Source organism: Sylvia atricapilla, chromosome 4, assembly GCF_009819655.1.
Source record: "Sylvia atricapilla isolate bSylAtr1 chromosome 4, bSylAtr1.pri, whole genome shotgun sequence".
Lineage (NCBI taxonomy): Eukaryota > Metazoa > Chordata > Aves > Passeriformes > Sylviidae > Sylvia > Sylvia atricapilla.
In genome coordinates this window covers 50238470-50264466 of record NC_089143.1, presented here as the reverse complement: position 1 = coordinate 50264466, position 25997 = coordinate 50238470, and the positions used below count along the sequence as shown (strand labels likewise).

Here is a 25997-nt window from a genome sequence, read left to right as displayed (position 1 = left end):
ATGTCAACCTGTTTTTTTTTTTTTTTTTTTTTTTTTTCCTAATGGACACCACTTTTAAGTAGCTCATGCAACACCAGGAAGTCACTTGTAACACTTTGGGAACCCCAGGTACAAAGCCCTCTATCTCAGTTTGCTATTTAAAGCTATGCTGCTGCCATCTGCAAGGCGTGGGTAAGCTGCTGTGCCCATGCAAAGCCCTACAGAGAACCTTGCCAATGCTGGCATGCTGCATTCAAAGCAAGCAAGTTGGACAGTTTCCACTGGAATTAAATAGTACCTTCTTCAAGTAACTATTTTATTTATTCTTCTTATATCAATCATGTAATCATAACAGTAAACGTTTTAGAACTCCCTTGATTTTTCACTAAGCATAATAGGCATCAATTGACTACAGCAGACCAACATACAGCTTCCTGAGGAAAAAAATCACTCAGGAAGGAGAGGGAGAACTGTATTTTCTATATTTAGACTTCAGCACAGTACAGCATGTTTTCTCTTCTGCTCAGAGACATCACATGGAGAGTTCTAAACATTGGGTAGCAATTAGTTACTCATGTTCATGGTTTGGGGGAGTTCAGCCCAAAGGAACAAGCTGTTGTTGCCTGCACAACCATTTCCTGGATTTCTAGGTAAATAACCCTAATGCTTTTGTCTTCAGTCATTTTTACTGGTGGCTGTGGCAACATCTGTGGGTGACAAAGTGTGACAGCTGACTTCTTTTTTAATGAGAGGTGATGTACAACATACCCCTTTCCCACATTTAATGCTTTCCTCACAGTGGCTAGAAGTTAATTAGTACACCCGGTGAACAAAAGTCTTTAAAAATGGTAATTGGAATTTTTTTTTTTTTGCTGATGTCTTTTGTTTGTCTGTTTTATATTCAGCAAAAGCCCTGAGGAAGACTATTCAGAGCCAAAATAAATAGCAGCATTGTATAAGTAAAACAATCCCTAAAAGGCTGCAGTAGAACTCAGTTGGGTGGTATACTAAAACAGCAAATTTGCTGTTTGATTAGAAGTCAAGAGCTCTAATGAACCATCCAAAGATATACTTCAACACTAAAAAAAACTAAACCAGCATAAAACCTTACCTTAACACTGAGAAAACTCTAGCCATTTTTCCTATTGCTCGTATCTTGTTCCTTATAACCTCCTTTCGAGCAGCAGCTGTTGCTCCTATGGAAAAGACATTAAAAACAGTTGTAGGGATTTGTAAACAATTCATCACTAAATACAAGAAACATCATATAAATGCTACAGTTCGTCAAACTAAGCCACATTTGTAGTCAAAACTGTAAACACTATTTTTGTCATTCCTAGTTAAAAATTATTTAAGAGATAATAAACCCTAAGGGCAGAGTCCTGGAAATGAGCATGAGATGGTAGGGATTGTTTGGGCTGGCAGTGGCTAAGAGAGTTCCATAGAACAACTTCCTTCTAATCACTGCTATGGCCTGCTCAAAATTACAACTGCTTTGAAATTTGTGAGCTTGCAGAATACTCTGCCTTAAAAAAAATAGTATAGTGCAACACAGACTACAGTTGAGCATGAACAGGCTGAGTTTGAGGTGTACTTGTTACTTGGATATCATCAAAATCTGTCCATGCAAGAGAACCACCTGAATGGAAAAAGCAAACAGTACTTATTACAAAGGATCCCCCCATGCCCCCAAGAAAATGTTCTGTTATACTCAGTAAACCAGTTTCATTAATGATCACAATCATCACCACACACATCACAAGGATTTCTCCTAAAGGTTTCTGAAGGACAGAACCTTGACTTGTCTGGATGCAACTCCTGCTTGTTCAGACACCACATCACAGTAACACTTCCATGTTACTCCAGAATTCAAGGGCAAAAATGAAAATTTCTGTTTTCAAATCCTAGCAAATTGATCCATTTTGTAGGGCCCATCAGGGAAGTCAGATCAGCAGAAAGGGGCAAAAATGAGGAAGAGAACATTAGTGAAAAATACACTTCGATGAAACTAGACAAGGGGAATCAGAACTGGCTTCAGAGTGCAACAGTCCAACACCTCACGACACCACACCATCTTTCCTGTCCTGAAAAACTCTTACAACAGGAGCTCAAGGTCATGGAATTAATAAATTCAATCAACTTTTTTTGGGATAGCCCACAGATTAAGGGGAATGATATCTGTGTGTTTATCAACCAAAACCAGGAAAGGTGATGGTGTATTGTAAAATGTGGGACCTCATATAATGTGATACCACTGTACTGTCCTGATTTGGAGTGGAAACAAAGTTAGCTTTCTCCTTAAAAGATACTCAGAATGATCCCTTTCAAATCTCCCACACATCAAGATAAAAATATAAAGCAAATATTAAAACATATAAAGTTAAAAAAAATAGGAACACTTGGGCATAAATGTCTAATTCTAGACAATAAAGAAAGAGAAAAACAGCTGTAATTCAGCTGTAACTGAAGTAATGTAATATACTGTAAACAGCTTATTGAAAAAATTAAGTAAAACAGCAGTGATTCAGCTGGGTTCTCCACGAATAGAAGGCAGTACCTTCCTGCCTCAGTTACTATGATCTCACAGAACTGTATCCTCAAGATAGACAGGACATGGTTTTCAGCCTTTCCTATCCTGAAAACACTTAAGCACGATTTGTCTTCCTTCCTTCCCCCTAAGATCACACTCCCTACTTGTTTATTACAAGTCCACACTGTTCTGGTATCTTAGAAGGATATTCAAAAAGTTGAACAGAACTATGACTACAGTCTAGAGTACTGGAGAACTGAAAACTGGAAATATAATTTATGACTGAGGTGAAATATAGTGTCCTACACTTAAATACAAAATAAGAATAGAAAAAACAAACCCTGATCATAAAACACAACAAGCTCAAAGGGAGTATTTTGTATCTCATTGATACACATAAGTTACTAAAATAATATACTTAAAAGATGTATTTTGGTCTCCACTGAATTTCCTAATGCACCTAATCTATGAAAATTACGTATGTTTAGTAAATATTAGTAATAATTTTGTTTATCCTCTCTGTCTTCATTAACATCATTTTCTAAACAATGCACCTGATATTCACAATGTTTCATTGCTCTGTTAGTTTTGACTAAATACCACTAACCTCACAGTATGTGGATTTCTTAACTGTTCATAAATAAATCTTAGACTCACATTCCATGTGTGTCTAGTTTAATATTTTGAAGTTCACTACTAGTGCAAATGCTGATGAATTACTTGAATTACACTTAAGCACACATCTATGTGAAAGTAAATGGGTCAAAACCTGAGAACTGGCTGTAGGTAAAAGGGTTGATTTTAGCCCTTGCAAACATTGCCTGATATCCTCCTAAGATTTGACCTTCCTTTCTTGGAATCACAGACTCATTTAGGCTAGAAAATATATTTAAAAGATCTTCCAGTATCTAAGCAAGCCCTTTTTGAATGAAGGAACATTAAAAAAGTTTAAAATTGAAGTGTAAAAATTATTTTGGGGGGTAAAATAAAAGCTTTGGATCTTACTTCAGTAATTTAACAAGTTCTACTGGATTTCAGATTGGCATCAAAACAGAATCTGCAAGCTGAATATGAAGGATTTATAGGAAATGTAATGGAAACGTTCAGATTAAGAAGCACAACAAGGAAATAAAAGACTAAATGCTGACAATACTCTGAGATGTAGGACCGAACAGATTTAAAACAGTGCTGAAAAATGTGCTAAAAAGTGTTGGTTTTGCTAAAAAAGTCAACCTCAAATCTCTCACTGGTATCCCAATATATATTATGTAGTTAAGCATTAGGCAAATTAATAAAACTTCAACCTTCCAACTTATTGAATACCTTTCTTCTGTGCATAAATGGGATCTTCTTATGAATTCCAAAGAGGGGGAAAGAAAAATATCAGTGATGTTTGTAGAATGAAAATAAAAAATAAAGAACATTTGACAACATCAATGGAAATGTAATGTTTAAGTAAAGTCTGAAAAACAGAAAAGAAACAAATTAAGCAGAGAACATCCAAAAGGAAAGAAACAGATTGAAAATGATAGGGAAAAAAAAAAAAAAAAAAAAAAAAAGAAACCTTTTCGGCTTAAAGCCTTGTTAGTAGGTTTTGCAGGAAATCAACATGCGGGCAGGAGACCAACAGTGGTGTTACCACCTCTTGAACACAGACTTTCTCCTACATTATTGCTGTTGCTTTGATAAGGCTTAATCACTTCTCAAAAACAGCCCCACCCTGGCCATATGGGGTGTGCCTTTTGTTAAAAGGACCAAATGAATTCCTCCAGTTTATTTACATGTGGTACCTCACAGAGTAGCTTACTGTCATAGCCATGTCTGCTGCTCCTACCAGCACCTGTGCCCCACTGCACACCTGCGCTTGTCCAAATGCTCCAGCAGCTCTCAGGGAGCAAATTCAAATGCCACCACCATGCAAGGCACTGCATTTTTAAATCAACTGTTTGAGGGCAAGAAAAGTGCAGCACTTCGTGCCCAGGCACAACTGCAACATGCCACGTGTTCTGGGGACACTGGTCATCCAGCACATGCTGCTAGCCTGGTCCAGAGGCAGAGCACACGGATGTGCTGTAATACGGCTCACAGGAAAAATGCTTTGGGCATGGAAACACCCACATCTGGCCAAATCAGAGAGTGAAGAATATATACAAAAATCACATTAAAATGCCACTCTGCCACCAACTCACAGAAATTAAGTATGCATTGCAGTCCAGCCTTTCTGGTTTGGAGGAAAAACAAATACAAACCACTGGGAAAACCCCTGAATTTCTCTCCCAGCTAAAAATCAACTCATTGGCAAGCTAATGCACTCCAGTCAGGCAGTACCATGAACATCTGCATCAAGGCATTGATAAGTAACAGACCTAAGGACAAGGCCCTTGCTTTTGCTCCATCAGTCTCTGTTAGTTGCTGCTGAGCTAGCTGCAGGCACAGTTTGCTGTTGTGAGATGTGGCAAATGTCACATACTACTGTTCACAGCAGAACCAGGTTATGATTGGTAGGAGACATTTGACTTGGGTTTTAGGCTGGAACTACAGCACTGTATTGGGAAGCTGTTTCCCAATGAAGGAATAAATGCTGTAACTAATGCCTCTGACAGTGGCTTTTCTGTGAGAAGGCCGAGAGCTACAATGTTGAAGGCAATAAAAAAAACAACGCAGGTAATTTTGGCATGTCTTCATGCCAAATCGTGATAAGGATGCGTACACAGCAAGCAGTGCATTTGTGTCAAACTGTTTATTGCATTATTGTACCCTTTTAATTAGCAGTTTAGTTTATTCAATCAAATGCATGAGGCCAGAAATGTTACTAATTAAAACAAAACAGAACTTCAACTGTATGCTGGCTAGGTAGAGGCATTTGCAGCTCCTGTTGCTAAGTGATATGTTTGATGCACAAACATACAGCACATGAACTAACATTTGCCCAAGACATTTTTTTTCTGGATCAGATTATATTGCAACCACCACAGCAAACAGGAAAGAGAAAGTACAGCAAGAGGAAACTATCAGAGATAAGGAAACTTGACCTATCATGTTCTCTCATTTTTAAAGTGAGTGAAACCAAAAGGCCAATACAGGCCAACAGGGACATATGGGATAAAGGGCATTATGATATTTAGGCTTTTTTCACAGTAAGCTTACACAGAAACTGCCTACAACGAATTGATCAGAACCCCATGATGTGTTTCCTTATGGGGGGAAAAAATGGTGAGGGGGCAGGGAGGGAAAAAAAAAAAAAAAAGGAAGACATGCTGTTGAGCATCCTGTTCACAGCTAGATGCAATATACATGACTCAGAACTAAAAATAATAATAAATAAAAAAGGGCTCACAATAACACCATGCAGTGAAGTCAGGCATTACTGATGGGGCTTTGTTTTGAAGGAAGGAAGGGAAGACAGAAGGCAAGAAAGTGTAAAAGAAGGTAACAAATGAATGATCAGTGCAAACCATAGTGATGGACCATTCTCACTACATGTGGGAACCCAGGTCAGGGCATGTTCAAACTGCAAGGAGAGAAAGGAAATCAGCAGCGAGCCCTGAAAACTGTTGATGATCTAGAAATAGCAATGATTTTTAAGAATCATTCCATAAAACAAAATGCATCTGCTGTTGCAGATATCAGGCATTTCCTTCTATGGGAAATAATGCTAAAAAAATGTCAGCAGATAAACAGCATTAGTCCTCCAAAGAAGCTGAAGAATAGTGAGCCACTACCAGGCTGTCAGTAGACAGTCCTTACAAGAAACAGTTTTGATTGAACTGGTAATCATTCTGGTCTGTTTCACTGAGAATATGAAAGAAACACATCTTGTACTTCTCTCTCCCAAAAGGCAAGGCTTTCAGGAAAAAAAAAAAAAATAAAGAGAGGGAACTCAACTTGGAAGAGGATTTTTGTTTGCTGTACAGATAAGAAGTTAGAAACCAGTGAGAAACCATTACAGATATCAGCTTCTATTTAAATCAACCTCAAATTTACTGCTACATCTGAATCCTTCAGTCTCTTCCACGTGTATGATCCACATGAGCCTAACATGTCCAGTGAGCTGCAGGTGTAAGTGTGAGCCCACAGCAAGCTGCAGCAACACTGCCCCAGAGCCCATTTTACAGCTCTAAGGGGACTGACTACCTGGAAAGCAGACATGAACATATGTCACCTCTGTATTTTTAGCTACACATGCTAAAGACAACTACATTTCTAATATCTTCCTTACCATAACGTTTTACACAGAGAAATCATTCATACAGAAAAAACTGAGAGCAGATTTAGGTAACAGTATTAGTGTTACAGTAGTAGGAATGGTTTAGTTGCTCCTGAACTGGAAACTTTACTGCTGTTAGATATTGTTATGCAGTGCACACACATGCGAGCCCAGAAGATTTCAGCCTGTCTCCCCTGCTTAGACACCTGCAATGCTGCAAACTCCAGGTCTGGAGCACTGCCACGGCCAAACTCCCAGCGAGGCAGGATTGGAGTTCACTCTCCTCTCAGAAAAAAACACAGTAGATACATAAACCTCCTACAGCTGGAGAGGGCTGCTGTTCCCCAAGACCCTATTTTTGATTCAGCTTTTGAAAACATGCTCCTGAACTGTAACTTAGGGATGGGAATGATGACACTCCAAAGTTTTAGAAAAGGAGTCCAGGCATTGGCCTGTCTGTGCCCAATGGAAGCTTACAGTACAACTTTAAAAGGAAGTATTAGGCCAAAGCTGAATTAATTTAAAAATCTTTCCCATAAAGTCTTTGCTTTGGCATTGCAATCAGTGGGATTTCAGCCTGCGCTTAAGAGCTTTCTTGAGCCAAGGATTTCAAGCACATGGTTTGTTGCTACTGTATTTAACTTGACACAGTTTTTACTCATCATATGCCTCCATACAATTTCACACACTATTTTAATTACATAGTAGTGACTTATTTAAATTTCATGAGGAAAAAAACGGGCACAATATTCAAACAGGTGTTTTCTTCTCTTCACTGATTACTGGTTTCAATAATTCAGCCTTTGTCCCAAGTCCTGCAAGATAATTGTTCATGTCCACACTCTGTGGCCGATGCAGAACAGGGAATTCCATCTGGTTTTTCAGAATAAAATCAAAGCACTATCATCAATACCAATCTTCTCCATCACAAAAGAAAGATTTTGCAAAACCTGTGACCTAGCTTCCTGTTCCAAAGATTAAAAATAAATACTTTGAAAGTGAATCTTAATTATTAATTACAGCTTCATTAAATATTTTTCTTACTTTTATGTTCTCCGTTCTCCTTGGTCATTTATTCTGCCTAAAAATGTCTTGATAATATTCAGTAGTGCTAGATTTTTCCAGGCTCTTCTTTTTTAAAATTATTTTTTTAGTATTTCTGTTCTTTTCATAGATTTATTTTTATTAGATAAGTTATCTATTATTGCTTTCCATAGCTTTCTTTTAAACAGTGAAAGCATTCAGAGTAAGAATGTCAGGGATGCACAGGGGTTTTTTCGGCTTTTCTCAATTGAGGAGGGACATTTTGGAGAGCTGCTATTTCTTCTTGCACAGCCTAACAGAAAATTATGTCTAATAAAACGAATTGACTTTTAAGAATCTACAAGTTGTAAGAGAGAAAGTGCCATTTACAGTCAAAGCAACAGGTACAAGGCAACTAATAATCATATAAACTTCAGCCCAAAAGATAACAGAACTGACCACTTCTCTCTTGGCAGAAATGTTAGGTTAGAACATTTTCTGTGTTTACATGCTTATTTTTAATGATTCTATTGTTCTTTAAAGCCTTTTAGACCCTCAAGTGCATCAAAAGAAGTGGCTAAAGAAATACCTCAAGTACAGGTCTTCCAAAGTTACAGTACCAACATTTTGGGAAGGAGCTCTGCAGGAAGTTTTCTTCATTACAGGCACTGACATAATTAAACTCACTATGAGAATACCTGTCACCTTTTGCATGAAATCATCTGACCCCTTCGTGACAATGCAACCCAAGATTTCATGGAGGGAAATGCAGATTTTTTTAACTGTAAGACTGAGATGAAGAAAAGGGTTAGAACAGGGCAGATCCATTAATTCTTTCTGAAGCATATGGGAACCAAATCCATTGGAGTCTAGCACAACAGTTGCTTTCAGTGGCATAGAACTCAACTGGGACTCAGAAAATTATTTCACGGTTAGTAAATAAACTTTTAGAGTAATTCCAAGGCAAACAATCTCAATCAGGGGTAGAGGCTCTTACCATCAAATCCATCTTCCTCTGTTCCCAGTTCATCATCTGAGCAGATGTTCAGGACGTTTACCAGCATCTCTGTCACTGAAATGGAAAACAAAATGTTGATATTAAGCTTTCCTTGTCTGTCAGAGAGCCAGTTCTAGCTGTAGTAGTGTGAATAAAAATTCAGCACAATAACGGCACCCATTTTTTAAATACGATCTGTAGTAATAGAAGCAGAAAGTGTCCTGTGTACCTAATTAAAAGTACAAGTTTCCACAAATAGTTTTCCAAATACAATGAATTTAACAAACAGACTTAAAAAAGAAAAATCTGCTAATGATCTCTTATTTTTGCAACTGTCAGTAATGCAGGTAACATCTGTTTTCTCCCCCTCAACACATTTTTTGCCTTTCACTCAACTTGGATAGCAAACTGACCCCTCTCCTCTTGCTCCTAAATTGCAATAGGATTTGATTTCCCAACTCAGGGAATGTGATCAACATTCCAGTGGGAAAAGGTATAACAAGAGGGATCATAGAGGATTTCTTTATTTACCCAGGTTTTGGACACTACCTCCAGTACAACAAAACATTAACCTTTGTAAGACATCCTCGGTGTCCTTTGAATTCCAGGACAAATATACTAGACAGTGTACATTCCTTAGAGGTGGAACTATTCTAAATTCAATAGATACATCATTATTAGCGAATCCAGACTATATTCAGCTTGCTTACTTTGTACCTTGGGCACAAAAGGGTCAGCCACAGGCTGTCCCTACTTAGGTCTCATTTCTTTCCAGGGAGACAACTGTGAGACACTAACCAGAGAGTATACAGAGTAAGAACAGTGAAAACAACAACCCCAGATAAAATCAAAACCAAGGAAATGCAACTTAGAAAACAAAAAAGCCAAAGTTATGAAGTAAAATGTGAATCAATTAGCAGATTAAGAAAAAATTCACTACACCTACATGTAGTAAGCAACATTAAAAGTGTTACCAGGCTTGTCTAGCCATGTACTAGCTATAGAGGTTGAAACTTTAAACATTTTAGTCAAGTAGTTATTAAGTTTCTCTTCTCTGGCTATTATGAAGGCTTGGAAAATTAGAAGGGTGGGACAAAGCCAGATTTTTTCCTACTTTAGTGAAGCATTTAATGTTTTCCTCTGACAGCATTAGTGGAAAGACTTTCCACATTAACAACAGCCATTGAAGCTAACAGCTTCCTACCTTGGTTGGCCTTTGAGAGGAAAAAAATCTATATTAAAGAAAAAGCAAATAAATAACAAGTTGTGTAGAACACCAACTCTTACATCCTTGAATATTGTTTTGCATAGAAAGGCAAATACTGATTTCACTTCTTTGGGCTCTAGAATTTCCAAGAAATTGCTAAGTGTGACCACTGGAACACATGAAAGAGGAAAAAACCACCCCCAAGATGTTAAGAAGAGTGAGGAACACCATGGTCTCAGAACCACAACAATTCTGACCTGAGTAGCCTGCTGATGGGAAGTCTCTAAAAAAGTGTCCTTACAGAACATCTTACAGGACTGCAACGTGTGTGGAGAACACGCCCAACTTAAAAACAGCCTGGCTGAGTTTACCACCAAAGAAAATGAAAGCGCTTTATCTGCTCCACAACACGCGTCAGTGAGGATTATGTAATGTCTCCATTAGTGCAAACAGCTGCCTATTCTTTGTTAATCCCTGCTTCATTGTCTCTCTGCTTTGTTCACAGAGACCTCAGGCGTCTCACCAGCAGCTTTCCTCAAACAAAAGAGTAGCTCAAAACAAAGCTGGTCATGACTGCAGGTACGAGACACAGCTGGCTGTATTTCCAGTTGCCTATCAAGAGAGAACTGTTATTCCAAGCAGCTTTTAAGAGTTTATTAGAGCTTTCTGGCAGTAATTGCTGTTGCAGCAATACTCTATAATGGATGGATCAAAGGAAGCTTCATCTCGGGCACTGAATAAATGACTTGGGGTTTAGGCAGTTTGTATTCTGTATTCATTTAATATGCTAGGCCAAAGTGTTTTCGTGCCTTTTGTGTGCTTGCCATTCACAGCGTGAAGCTGCATTTAGGCAACATCAAGAGCATTAGGTTTCAATAAAATATCATTTGTCTTCTTTAGACTCTTCTTGCCAATGATGAGGCATCGCAGGTCCTGTGCAGAGAAGGGGCTCAGGAACAGGTTTTCCTTCCAACTGGCATCCCTCTGCCCTCTCCAGGAACAGTCAGCCAAGACTAGGTCTTAATATCTTAATATCACCAGCTCTGTATTTGCTAATGAAAAAGCAACCCATGTATAAAGGTAATGTGAATAAAGATGGAACCCCATGTAGTGAAAGTGTTGAGATGTCTGTTCAGCAGTAAGCAATATCCAAGGGAATGTTCCAGAGCTCATAATAGAAAAATAAAACAGATTTTTTTTAATGAATGCACCTCTGGCCTGCAATGCCATAAAATCTACCTCTGCAGCAGAAAGATAATGGCATCATCACCTGGAAGGAATGGAAATTATAAAAAAAAATGAGACGTGTGATTAACCACTGGTAATTGCTTGCCCCTGTCAAGTCCATTTCTAGAACCTTGTCCTCAAAAGCAAGACATCTGTCTTCAAATTATTTTTGCCCTTTAAAATAAATGAGGCCACATGCACAGTAACTAAGAATCAAGTTTGCCATTTGTATGAACAGAAGCGATTTACATACATACCCTTCTCCCCAACAAACGGCAAGGACCAGGTAAACACATCCATGAAGTTTGGAAGCCAGTACGGATGAGGGGAGCAGTTGAACTGCCTGATATTCATAACATTGTTCTCGTATTTCAATACTGCAGCTAGAAGTGAGAAAGAAATCAAATAAAAAAGACATCAGCCATGTGTGTGACTAGCTACCAGACAGGAACAATAACAGCATGCATAGCCCACAGAGCTGCTGACCGGCTTCCACCCACTTGATCCAGTGGCACCACCTGAATGCTAGTTACAGTAGCATAAAGCCTCACTGAAGTGGAAATCCATTTTTAGTCTGAAAGCAGTGTCAACAGCTTTCCCTGCCAGTAAGATGGGCTGGTAAGTGAATTAATATCTCTGAGTAGCCAAGAACGTGAGCTCTGGGATTCACCACCAGTGAGGAATGAAGCAGAGTACTCAGAGTACCCCCATTTCACACAGTTATCTGAGCTCCTCACAACCATGCTTTGGAGTTAACAGAAAAAAACATTTATGACTCAGAGCCTGAATGCTGCTCCTCTGATGGACATTTTCAATATATTTCCTTCACAGTATTATATAAGAGATGACACTTGCTTCTCACATTATGCAAACTCCAGGCACGCAAGACTGTGCTCCCTATAACATGAATCAATACCAATACAATTTGTCTTGCACCATTTAACATGCTCATCATTCTTATCAATACACAGACTACGTCTGTTCATAGTCAGAAATACAGAGATTTATGCCACATCCACTTTTTAAAGCACTGCACCAAGTTCAGTGTTAACTTTTCTTATTGGACTTTAGGCTCATATCTGAAATCGTAATCCGAAAAGGTAATTTTGAGATTATCAAAGTGACTTAAAGACATGAAATTATTTAAACTATGTACTCACAGGAGACTGCATGCAGGATATTTAATCAACACAAGCAACAAAAATAGTCAACCCAAGAAGAAGGTGTACCATTCTATGCTTTCCCCTTTCCTCCTGCCTTCCCAATTCTGGCTCCCCAGGGAGGAATATAGTTCCAGGGACTGGTTATGACTTAATAACCAGCAATAAAGTTGCACAACTGCAATGTGAGACAGCATTGTAGGAAATGCAGTGTTGGCTGAAGGGGCTGAACAATTTCTTCTGATTATTTCTCTCTTTTCATTGACTGTGTGTCAGTCAAAGAAGAACGTATTTTATGCACTAGGCTGTTGCTTCACAGATATTTAATAGGATGTTAAATGTCTTCCATTCTGTGGTCAATGACAGAGTCCAGAATGACCTGGGAGATTCTGAAACATACTCACTGTCAGGCACAGAAAATAGCTTGCTAGCAATAATGAACTTTTGCCAAGCAGACACCCTCCATTTAAATAAACCACATTTGACTCTTGCCCATCCCCATCTGACAACTGACAGTCATTCTGCTGCCCAGTAGAAGAAAATAATGGCTTAATACTGCTATTAGCAAAAATGAGAAAAGTAGTGTCAATGCTCTGAATATTTCCAACAGTTTTTGGCTGAAATCACATGCAGCAGATAGAAATTCATTCTTCTTCTATTAAAGTGACACAATTGCATAATAAAAAATAAATAGTTTGTGGCTTTACAGAAAAAATGAGTCAAAACCACACAAAAAGGACCATTTAATGGTTGCAAAGATTCATTTAGAAGGACTAAAACTTCAAATTTATCATCTTAGTGAGCTGAGGTAGCTCCCCTCCCCACTACTTCTTCAATTTATCTATTAAGTCTATTTCTAAATTCTGTAAAATTTGAATAAAAAATCATTTTTACATGGAACTTTTAAAACTAGCCTCTGAAAAAGCCTGAATTGTATGCAGAACAGTTGCAAAATGTAAAATTAAATAAAAATGGCTTTAGCTGGGTCTTCTTCTAAGGGAAGATAAATTAAGATTACTATAATAAAAATATCCTCACACCACCTTATTTATATACCTGAATATCTTACAAAACAAAGTTCTGATAACAGTACTTTAAAAAATTCTTCCCTGTAAATGACCTGTATATATCCTCAACAAATTACTTCAAAATAACTTTATCCAATAAAGCAGGGTAATAACAGAGAGGTCTCGTAAAATAACTTCCCTCTTAATAAAATAAAGTAGGGCAGTTACCAGTATCACAAATACTTTTTGGCATTTAAAATTAAAAATCTGTAATTTACAAGCACAATGCACACAAAGTATTTTTATTAGGTAAGTAATGAAGATGATATTTAACATTAAGCAAGTCAGCTCTTGTTATGATTGTACAGTTCTGATCACTATTTAGTAGTCAAAAGAGGAAAACCTCCTCTGAACCAAGTAGAAAATGCTTCTCAGATAACAGCAGGAGTTTTCTCAAGCTTATCTGCCCCTGTGCTTTCTTTTGGTCACAGCTTTATTTTTCCTCTCTGTTGGCTCAGAAAAAGATTGGGGGTTTCACCTCTGCTTTATTCCCTAGTCCACATTAGCTTGATGCCTAAGGTGGTAAAGGAGAACCAGCAGCCCTGAAAGACTACACAGCTTTGGAAGGTTTTAAGAGTGGAGGTCACACAGTCACTGATGGAGGAGACAGAAGTGGGATGGGTTCCTTTGGTTATAAAACCCATCAGAGAGGAAAACCTGATTCTCTCCAACATTTGCCTATTATTCCCAGCTGCAACCTCAATACTTTTCTTTCCAAACATATACTCAGACAGATGCTAGCAGACCAAGCCACCAGCCATTATCATCCATAATCTCCAACCAGAGCGAGAATCTTACTTTATTATTCTTAACAGACATACACATTGTAACCTAATTTTGATACTTGCTGTTGTAAGTAAGTTTTTAAAGCTAGTGTTTTGTAAAGTGAAGATGTGCAGATAGCCCAAATGACATTACACTTCTTCCCAATGATAGTAAACTGAGATACTGGATGCTGAAATCACATCAGGGTGAAATGAAACATTAATGCAGCAGGCAAAGGGCATTTGTACGGTTTAGCTTGAGGCATTTAACATAGCTGCCCTAGGGCTTGAAATATGGGTGTTGGAAACTGTGCAGGTAAAAAACCTCCCTTCTTTGCCTAGAAATGGAGACAGCCCTTCTAATCTTTCCAGGGTTAGTTTGGAACAACTGTGTCACACCTGTCAGATCTGAGTGGATGTCTCAGACCTTCTGGCATCTCAAATGGCGCTTTCAAAGATTATATATTTGGAGGTAGGTTAAGGCCTGAAGCAATGTGAACAACATTAAACTGTGTGACAGATCGTTCAGAATTACTCAAAGACATTACATATCCTGCTTTATGAGCTGATGAATCATTTTTCAGTGTAAATTAATCAATAACATTTCCATCAGTAAAAAATAATCAGAGGAAAAAAAAAAGGAGCTTAGTAGAAATACTAGCCCAGAATATTGTTAGATGAACAACCTAAAAATATTTTTAGCAAACAATTTAACTGATTTTCTTGTAATTTTCTTTCAGAAAACTCATCCTGCATTTAGAAAACGAATCAGTGAAAAATCCCTCAGATTCTTCTAACCTAAGAAAGAATTTCAATTTCTGATTTAATGCCAAATTAACTTCAGCATTAACTGTGCAACTGGGAACAGTGCCTTCTCAAGAAGAGTTGCTAAGTAACCACAGCATTTTCTGCCCAAGTCAGGTCAGGGATAAGGGATAGTAAAATGCTCAAGGAGTTTGAATATTATCAAAGGACAAAAATTATTTACTATACAAAGCAATTGTCTAAATAATCCAATACAGAAGTGAAGATAATTGCAGGTAACATCTAGGAAACATCTTTCCTTATAAAGTTTTGAAGATTTTTATTTTACATGTGCAACTGCATCTTGCAAAGAAACAGCGGAGTAACATTAAAGATTTTATCAATAGACTGCAAAAATCACTTTTGGCAAACTTCTCTGCATCAGCAATGAGATAGATACCCTGACAACTCTTCTCTAAAATCTTTTGTTTCTGTGACAAGAACTCATTACAGCAGCGGAGATAAGGCATTAAAGAAACTGATAGGGCAAACAGAGGTTACATTTCTTTTCTTCCCCTCAAAGTGCTAATATTTCTCTCAGTTCATCCCTGTCTTCCAGGTATACTACTCTTTTTCCAGGTGAAAATAATTTTCCCATTATCTGGATCAGGTACATTTCTTCATGTGTATCCATGGTACACTTCATGCTGATACTTTACACACACTTCACTAACATATTTCTTATGTACATTAACAGGTGTACAGATTTACAGATGGTTTTCATTTTTCTATTATCCCAAACTCTCCTGCATACTTTCTTTTCCTGCTTTTCCTTTCAGAAACAACACAGGTATGTTGCAGCACGTTGGAAAAAACTTCACGCTGGGGATTTTTTTGATAACTCTGGATTCTCTGGTGGTTGTCCCTCCATTACAAAACCTAGTCTTTTAAAAGTGTTCAAAAGATAACAGTCTGTCTTAACAGTCTGTCTTTAAATAGCAAGTTAAAATGGCTCACTCAGCCAAAAAGCACACACTTACTGAAGCGACAACCAGACATGAAAAAGCCAATATTACCAGCATTTTACAAGTAACTTTTCTGCCTCTGTAGAATCTCCCACTTGATTTTTTAAAATTTTTTGGGGGGTGTGCATAAACAGCATTACAGCAATTAGCAAGCCCTAATTAAGGCATTAAGAAATACCGAATACAGGAATGAAAGTTTAGACATGATACAGGGCCAGATCACAGCACAAGGTATCTTTTGGCACCCTCTTATTCTGTTGTTATTGAGGATTTATCCTAGTTATGAGTATCTCAGAATCCAGGGGTAAATTTGTACATACACAACTTTCTCAGAGTTTCTTGATCAGCACAGATAATCTCTGAGGCCCTGAAGTCACGGGTAACTACACCACAATTCAATTAACACTTCTCTTCTTGCACAAGCTTTCCCTCCAGAAGCAGTAGTCCTAAAAGAATCACCAATGCACTGGTGTTTCTTATAACAAGTATTAATAATAATCTTAAAGTATCTTTATGCCTTTTAATAAAATAAATGAAAGTAGAAATGTTTGAGAAAACTACGGAGACACTGAACAGTAGCCTAGACATTGCCAAAAAACATATAAAAATTCCTTCTCTTTGCCAATATTCTCCATTGTAATGAATGTGGAAGGAATTAATAACAGTAATGGAGGATAATAATGGAAAAAGGAGGCTCCCAATATTGAGGCAGTTTCTGAGTCTCCGAATCATCCCCTGAAAGCCTCTCTCCTGTCTCCATTAACTACAGAAGGAAGCCCTGACAGGAGCCTCCTAATTGAAAAACCTCACTTTGGCACCCGAAGCTCTGCGTGTGTGGCCTGGGGCTGTGACAGGACCCGCAGCCACGTGGTGCACGAGTAACACACACTGCACTGCACGAGGCAACAGCCAGGAACCAGAGAGACACAGAAAACTCCCTTTGGTGCCAGAATCCAGCAGCACAAAGCCAGAAGAGGCTCCCATGGTGGGTCAGCACTGTGAGACAGCCCATGCAGAGGCTCCATGGCAGCATTATTAACAGCAGATACACTGAACATGCGATTGTTTGGGTAGCTTATCTGCAGCTGCTCCTGTCAAACCTTTTGTACTGAGATCGTTGCCTCCTCACTGCTGTTTGAGGACATATCTGACCCCAGATCCGATCCCATGGCTGCTCTCCAGCAGGGACTGAAGGAGCCCCTGGATAAAGTTGGCAAACAGGTCTACTCCTGAAGTGCTTTGAAGAAGCTCAAGAAGCTACATCTGCTTTAATAGGGGTACGAACTATCAACTTGGGGTAGAAAATGAGCATTCTTAGCCTCCTGGAGCTTTTGAAAAAAAAAAAAATATATATATATAAAAAAATAAAAGACAATAGAGACAATAGTGCATGTAAAAATGATCCATTTCATGTGCTGGAGCCTCTCAGGAATTTATTCAGGGTGACTTTGTTGGCTGACAACCAGAGGAACACTGAGAAGGCATACTAGACAGGAAGGCACTTACTAGTAGGAGAGGAACTCCTTCTCCAAGGACTGACAGTAACCAAACCTCCAAATGACCTGTAAAAATCAATCAGGTTCTGCACCAGTGCATAAGTCTGCTAGAGCAACTGCCCTGAAAACACCTCTAGATGGAAATACCTTCCTTTTCCTTTTCTTCCCTGAAATCAGAAACTGTGCCCTCAGTTAATTAATTTGCTGCAAACCAAGGAAGCCCACAAGAAGCCATGTTTTGGACTCACTCTATATGATAGTGGGTTTTTTCCTTGAAGAGGGAAGCAAGCATCCAGAGACTACCCAGATAAAGATGTATGAGCAACGCAGCATGAGAAACTATGCATGATGTACTTTAAATGCCAAGAGCCAGTGCAATCAGTCACGTGAAATAATGCGTCAAAACTTCTAATGAGAGAATAGGAGGCAGATAAACTCAATGGAGATCCATTACAAAGTTGCTAAAGGTCAGCCTCTGAATTTACAGCAAGTCATATATTAAGCAGTGGCACACTGCTGCTGATGTCCCATCAGTGCTGATTTGCCTGAGCTCACTCTGAGCAGGTATCGCCAGCAGTGCACACCAACTCCAGCTGTGGCCACAAATAACCAGCACCTCTCAGCAAATGGTGTACAGCTTTCCATCAAAATAGGCTTTCCACCACCTGTAAGACCTGCCTTCTACAGTGGAACACCCTGGAACAAGGGAAATGACCCTCTCTTTGGAAATGGAGATAATAGAGAGGCACTTCTCATTACCACTCAAACTCTGGTTTCAAATTCAAGGTTTTGAACATTGTAAATTATTGCTTTCCATTTAACATTTGCCTTCAAGACAAAGTTGCACATAATTCACCCATTGCCTTCATTGCGCAGAACCATTTCCATGCCTAAGAAACAAAAGGTGAACACTTTCTACCACCTTCCTTTTATGGACTTGTGATCACTCAGCCTTTGACCCAAAGCAGCCAACCGGGAGAGTAAACACACTTCTCCACCAATGGCAATGACCCTACCAAGAAAATGAACACATTCCTTATTTCATCCTGCACTTCTTAGGTTGCCAACAGAGTCCCTACATCATTAACTTTTACAAAAGTAGCTACTGACAGTTCTGCTTGCATGGTTTTGCAGAGTAACATACTAAATTTTCCACAAGTTAACGTACTGAAGCATATTGAGAAAATGAAGCCTCGTTTTCTACCAGTGAAGTGTTTCCTTCCCTTGCATACGGTTCATAAAAGCTTTTACATTATAAATTTTATAATGCAAAATGATGCCCCAAGAAGCTTTCTTTTCCAAGTTTAAAATTAAGAATTGCTTGCTTCCTCTGCAAACAAGCATCCAGATTAAAAATATCCCTTCTCAAGAGAAGCTGATCTCTTTGCAAGGGAGCAACTTTCAAGAATATAATTGAAAATTATTTTACTTTGTTCACAGAAGAACAAAATAATTTTATCATATGAGGACTAGGAGAAAATAAACAATACTGCTCATTTCAAGATATAGGAGGACAGGTTTATTAGAAAACTTTATTTTTAGAAACATGATTCTTTTTTCCAGTTCTTTATGGATTTCTAGAAATGCATTAAATGAATAAATTCAGAGAAGCTGCAAAGACTTGTATTCAGTGGAGCCTTTATACAGTGACTAGTGACTCTTACTTCTGTAGTAAGCTTTTTTTTTTTTGACTATTTATATTTCATTTTCTACACTTCAGTGGCCAAGGATTAAAAAATACAAAATGGAGAGGAACTCAGGCATCCATCTTACGCTTTATCCACTCATGATCTGTCGAGGTTTAACTGGCTAAACAGTTTCCACATACCAACTCCAATAATTTTATTGGAAAGAAGCAAGGAACAGCTAATTAATTATAAGGAACACTGGGCTCTAAACATCTCACCCAGAGCATTTCTTAGTACACTTCTCTTAGTTAATAGAGCTGTTTTAAGTTTTGCTTCCCATGTAACATTTACTTAATAACTTGCAGTCAAAATACAGAAATATCCTAAGGCGTATTAAAATACACAGTTATGTTCAAAGCATACATCTGCCTGTAACGATTTTAATTAGGTTTGTATTATATAATAAGTGGAATGGGCACAAACTGATAAATAAAGGAATGAAAAGGCATTAATATATTTGAGTAAACAGAAGTATGGTCTACCGTACATTAACAGGAATTGAATTCTTACCTTTGTTATTGTATACATCTAGATAGTTTGGTGCTGAAAAAATTGTAATTAGTGAAGGGAAGCCTGTTGTTTGGCTTTTCCTGTACATACGATACCTAAGAAGAAAGAGAAGATACCAATTACTACCCAGTGTTGAATGTATATTTGTCACTGACTACATACAGTGCAAAAAACACCTAGTACATTAGTGCTCTCACTGTTAACAAATGCCAAGACCGAAAAACACGCCTACGAGCTATTTAAAAGCCACAGGAAAGAAGTATTTCCTGCAGACTTTCTCATTTGAACCATTTGACATGACCAGGGCTCCATGCTTGAAAGTTGTGTCTCTGAAATTCAGTGAGCCAGAGGTGGGTTTTGTTGTGCCCAGGACATTCCCAGACTTTCCCTCTGCGGGACTGCGGGTGAAATGAAGCAACCATCAGCAGATGCCTTGGCAGGGTCCTGCCTTCAGAAGGGAAGTGTGTGTCCTCCACGACCCTCTTGCTGCCTGCCCTCTCAGGCATGGAAGCAATGGCAAGGCCAGGGAACATGGAAGGTGGGAGAAGGGAAGGGGAAACAGGGCATCTGATCCCTTCAGTGCTATGTCTAATCTTATCCACTCTATTCACCAGTCTGTCAGTGTCTGCATGTTTTTGCTACCTAACTTTACTGCCTCATGAAAATTAAAAGGCTTATTGGACTAACAAATAATCAGTCAAGCATTAAACCTGCAAGTTGTTGGAAAGAAAGCAACCAAACAGTACTGGGACACAAGTACACCAAACACTGCTCTTTAGTCTCGTCTATAAGAAACCTAAGAATTTTGCACTGAAACTGCTGTATAGTTTCAATGCAATCTCTTCCACAAATTTTTTTTCACCCTTTATTGGAAAGCAAAACAAGAGAAATGAAATTTCATTACCCTTGTGTATCTCATGCTAGGTATTTCTAGCATAGTAGTAGTTCGCTTTTAATTGCATTACCATTTTGAAGTCATGACAATTCAAACATTCAAAATAGCTTTTTATATGCATAGTGAATATTGACCTTATTTCGGCAATGCCGCTAATTTATCTTTTATTGCTATTCAAGTTGGGTAAAGTTTCTACCTCCAAACAAACACAATAATAATAAATTATGCATGATATGCAAAGCTATTTATTCAGATCCCAATGCTTCATTAATATCTCATAAGCATGGTACATTTTAAATGAGAAGATTTTTTAAAGTAATTTTTTAAAGCAGCACAAGAAATTCTACCTTTATAATGACAATAGTTTCATGGGGAACCATCAGCACCACCTGGAATGGTTTTGCATACAGTGGCCTAGACTTCCTGAATTCATTAACAGTACTCCTGCAGAAAAATTTATGTGCCTAATGAGTTCTACAATTTTTTTTTAATGAAGTATAAAACCAGTAGTCCCAAAAGTTTGAGGTATCTGACAAAGTCCTAAAAGATGGCAGTTCTGGCCTTTATGAGCTAAACCACTTCTCTGGCATCATAGCAACCAGTGCGTCAAAAGACTCTGGTGTATTTGCAAACCTTTTTCTGAAATGAATTTGTTTTTCTTTCCATGTCTGGCACTGTCTGGAATCAAAAAAATTCGGTCATTTTGTATCACTTAAATCACTAAGGCTAAGTAAATGGCATATATAATGATTCATTAAACCTTGTAACTCACTAATAATCATGTAAAAGACATTATAATGCCAGTGTGTATTTTTGTAGCATTAGTAAAAAGTGAGAACTGATGCAACTTATATTTTCCAGTTCACTGTCATTCATCTGCTCTTCATTCATCTTTCTGTGCTCTATTTGGGAATGGCAGGCCATTATACATAAGCATTATTATTGCCCCCTCCCCACACATACTTACCCAGCGTCCTGGGCTTCATGAGCTCGAAGTATGGATAACAAGTTATTGTGCTGTAGGAATTCACATACAGCAGGGTAACTGTTGGAAAAAAAGTAATAGCACCTGTTATGCCATTATCAGAAGCAGCACACAGAGCTCTAGCTTTCAAAAAATGTGTCATAAAACATGCATCGTTCATGAAATCAGCATCTGCTCTGCAGGCAGATTTCAGTAGAGAACAACATCACCAGCAGTCTTTTTTAATCCCATCCCATAACTGCTTGGTAAGGAATGCTAGAAACTGCAATTCATTACATAACAACAATTAGCTTATGGCTTGTGAGAAAAAAAAGGTACTTTCTTTTATTATTCTAAGATTTAATGTATTCCAAAAGAGCAAAAGGTAATACAACCATTGCACATAACAGAAAACTTCACTCACTGACTACCGTATGCACTGGCTGCTTGTGGACACCAGAAAATAGGGTGGTTAAGCGGAAAGAGAGGGAAAGACAGAAAGAAGAAAGGCAAATCAATCTTCAAACTGAGTATGTTTACCTTCCTGAACTTTATCTCCTTGATGAACAAATTATCTTTCCCCTTAAAATCCTGTGACTTCTGAAACTCCAAAAATGTGCTCACTGAATATATCTGTGCTAAACATACTGAGCAAGATTAAAAAAAAAAAAAAATCTCAACTATACTTTATACAAAAAACTGCTGTCCCAGGCATGATTTAATGGACCACCTTAAGAGCCCACTTGCAATTAGTTAACAGCTCCATCAGTTTCTAATTTCATACATGAAAAAGATGAAAACTTACACACCCCTTCCCCCAGTCTAATGCATTATCTTCCTTTAGTTTATCCAAGAGAAATTATACTACTTGCTTCCAAACCTTCCTGGGTATTTTGAGGGTGAAATGTCATTTGTAGCTAGAAGCTACAAACCCAGTGGAATGCTATATTGCTGTTTCTGGACTTGAGCCACCTAGCACATGAATTCTCAGATGCAGGTCTGGTATTTGGCATTGCCTAAAAAGATTGCCATTATAAAACAATTTAAATTCCCAAATTACGTGGGGTATCGTTTTGGCAACTGCAGTGATCTCAAATGCTGACAGGCTGCCATTCAAACCACCGGCAAATGAGAAATGATTTGCATACATTTCTTTTCACAATTAATTGTGACTAAATGTAGACTTATGGTACATTTTGTTTAGAAATTTTTACATTAACTTCTGAAAACTGAGATCTATCAGGAAAATCTGAGAGACAGTTGATTATGTTCATTATCAGTGCAGCTGTTCAAAATGTCTAGGCTATTACATTTTTTCCCTCCATAGTATTCTTTTCATCCAGTGTTAAGTACTGCTTTTAAAGAAGATACAATGAAGAGGTAAAAAATGCTCCTAAATAGATATGATGGGTTCTTCTTTCCATTTCAAGTACAAAAGTGGTGGCGGTTTTTTTATTGCTTAATTATCTTGTTCTTCATAAATCTGTGGAAAATAAGACCTCTGCTAGCAAAATTTGGCTGATTCTACAGGGGCCACACCTACAAAGGCAGACATGCCATGCAGTGCTCCATGCAAATTTACAAAAAAAGAACCTGCCTGCCTTCTCTTCTCACAAGTGAATAGCATAGGACCTTCAATGTGCCAGCTGCCCTATTACCCAGACCACCACAACCCACAAGTGGCCTATGTGGGTATTTATTTTGAAAATGGCAAAGCAACTTGCAGGCATTTTTCTTGAGCTTCTTGTTGAAGTAGAGGCTGGGGGAGAAGCACACTTTCCATCATTTGCAGCTATTACATATGGTATCCAGCATTTCTTTAGTATCTGTTTGCTTTAGATTAAACAGTATTCCTTAACAAAAAAATACATGTCCTAAAAAGCAGGTAAAAATAAGAAGCCCTACAAAGAGCCAACAAAACAGACATTATGCCAAAAGTTACCAAAACAAACTTTTACAGAAATTACTTCTGCTTGGAAATCTTTTTACTAATCTTTATTATTAAAACGATGCACTTGCAAACAAATTCCCTACTAGTTTTTTGGAGCGCTACCCCTCCAGAAACACTCTCCTCCTTACCCTGCTTTGCAGAGTCCAGACTGTAATTCAGATGAGCCAGAAATAAAGCAGTTGGCCAAGAGGGAAAACAAACAAACAGAAATCCCCCACGCAACAGGCTTTTCCAGAGTGACCCAGCCTCCTGCCTTCATGTATCATGCTGAATCACGGAGGAGCGGTGACTCACAGAGAAAACAAAACAGCCCTCTGCTAAGCTAGAGAGATGTTATTCCCTATGGAGTACTTGACTGTGATATTCCCTACTTGGGCATCTTCTTTCATTAACGTGCCTCATGCATAGTTTACTACTTCTGAGGTCTCTTTTGCATGACCGCTGATTACTTCTGGGCAGTTTTAAAAGACATGCAATTCTTTGCTAACATGAACCAAAACGGCAAATGTTTTCAAACTGGTTTTCCATCAATAACCGGAAAAAAAAAAATAGATGGAATTAACATAATTTTTTTCATGTCCCCCATCATGCCATTAAAAGAGAGGCACAAGCATTTCTTTCAAAAGAGAATATTCAAATTTAGTCCAAAAGCTTCTGTAACATTACATGCACATATAAAATAGTTTCCTGCAAAATCCATTGGCCTTGCACTTGAGTCTCCAAAGGTAAATGCTTTTGCTGCTGTGCTGTCCTAAGCAACTCTCAGAACATCCCTCTCCACCAGCTTTTGCTTGCTGTTAGCTGTGCTGTCTGCAGAGCTGCACTGGAAGTGGAACAGGGAACTGCATGGGATTAGAACAAACAAACACATCTTTTTTTGCAGAGTCATTCTTTTAAAACTGGATGCTTTCCCAGGCCTGATGGAGCACACAAGCAATTTTACCAGTACATCTGGGCAGACCATATGAGGGCAGCAAAAAGCTTCTGGCCTGGGAGAAAGAGGAGTAGAAAAGTGGGCAAAAATCTGTTTAAAATGCTATTACTAAAAAAAAAAAAAATTAGAAAAAACCCCATACAGCTATGCCTCCCACCCTGAGCTGAAACACACTAAAGTCTTCAAATGCTTTCAGCAGACATTTCTTTAATCTTTGCATATTGATGAATTTATCTTGCATGTCAAGCGCACCACTGAAATCATGAGTTTAGGGTCAAAATTATTACTCCACCCCAGACTATCTGTAAGGTTGAATCATTTCACTGCTATTCAAGACTGGCAAATGTCTCTTGAACACCTCCAGGGAGTGATTCCACCACCCCTCTGGGCAGTCATTCCAATGCCTGACCACCCCTTCAGTGAATAAGTTCTTCCCCAGTGTCCAACTTGTTTCTTATAAAAATGCCTGAGTTACTGTACCACCAGTTTATGAAAGAAGTGCAAAGGGTCATTGGCAAGATCCATACAAATTGCTAAATACAAATAAATATTTGCTAGAAAAATTCAAGGCAAGAACTAGATAATCTGGTAAACAGGAAAACATCTTTACTGGCTGGATCAGCTGAAAAACTGTGTGCCTGTGGGTCTAATATCACTCTGGGACAAATTACTTCCCTCTTGTTTATAATATACTCTGAACATAACATTATTTTGGGTATGGAAGAAAGAAAAGCTTAACTCATAATAAAAGAACAATTTAAAGAAACAGCACTCCATTATTTCTACTTTTTGACAAAATTGCATCAAACATGACCACAACTACAAAGGACATACAATTTCAAACTTCAGATTAGGGAAATCTATCACCTTTTGTTCTCTTTAAGAGAAACTTTAATATATTTTCATTAATTTTAATATATTTTTATTAATTCCTGATATTCCACAGTTAACATTTCACTTTGGCATTGTGCTGTTTTGAGAATCCACAGGACAAAACACTGCTGGATGCTAAAGGTGTGCATTAACTGTTGACTCAGAGCACTTCTAAAAATCAGGCTGACTATTCTTTACATCTCCAAATGACAGGTTATGCCTATGGTTTCAAGATCTGACATTTTACAACTAGCCACAGCAGTTTCAAGAATTCTTACATAAAAGGACGTTTCTTGAAGAAATGCTGGATCAGTTTGAAATTCAATAGGCTGTATGAGAGTGATCATGTAAGAGACGCAGTGAGAAGCTTGCCAGACTACTGTAAGCTACAGTCTTCAAACTTTCTCACAGAAACAGCCCAACATTTCACAAATGGCTTTTGGCTGAATACAGAGGATTTCATGCACTTCTGAGATGGAAGGTCCAGTTAATATGGTGCATGCACAGTCAGAAAGCCACACTACTGTTATTTTCCTCACAGCATTTTTGTAGTAGGAAATAACAAAGTCAGAGCAAAGTAACTTGCAACTCATCATTATAATGAATATCTCTGATAAATAAAAGTTATTTATTACAAATATTTCCTGCAATTGATCTTAATCTAGAAATCCTTTCACTGAAATCTTCCTGACCTTCATCGCTATCTTTTCACTTCCCTTCCTGGAAATGACTGAAGAAACTTAAGAAATCTTATTC

The 25997-nt window shown here is 38.1% G+C and overlaps 1 protein-coding gene across 1 annotated transcript in view; it reads right to left on the bottom strand.

Moving 5' to 3' along the window:
* The window catches only part of PPP3CA (protein phosphatase 3 catalytic subunit alpha), a 172326-nt gene that overhangs the window by 10444 nt on the left and 135885 nt on the right, over positions 1-25997 (bottom strand). Inside the window, exons 7-11 of the mRNA XM_066317874.1 lie at positions 21487-21564; positions 19625-19719; positions 11428-11553; positions 8737-8811; positions 1091-1175 (exon numbers count right to left, since the gene is read on the bottom strand). Coding sequence (XP_066173971.1) covers positions 1091-1175; positions 8737-8811; positions 11428-11553; positions 19625-19719; positions 21487-21564 — 459 coding nt within the window. The remainder of the gene's footprint in view (positions 1-1090; positions 1176-8736; positions 8812-11427; positions 11554-19624; positions 19720-21486; positions 21565-25997) is intronic.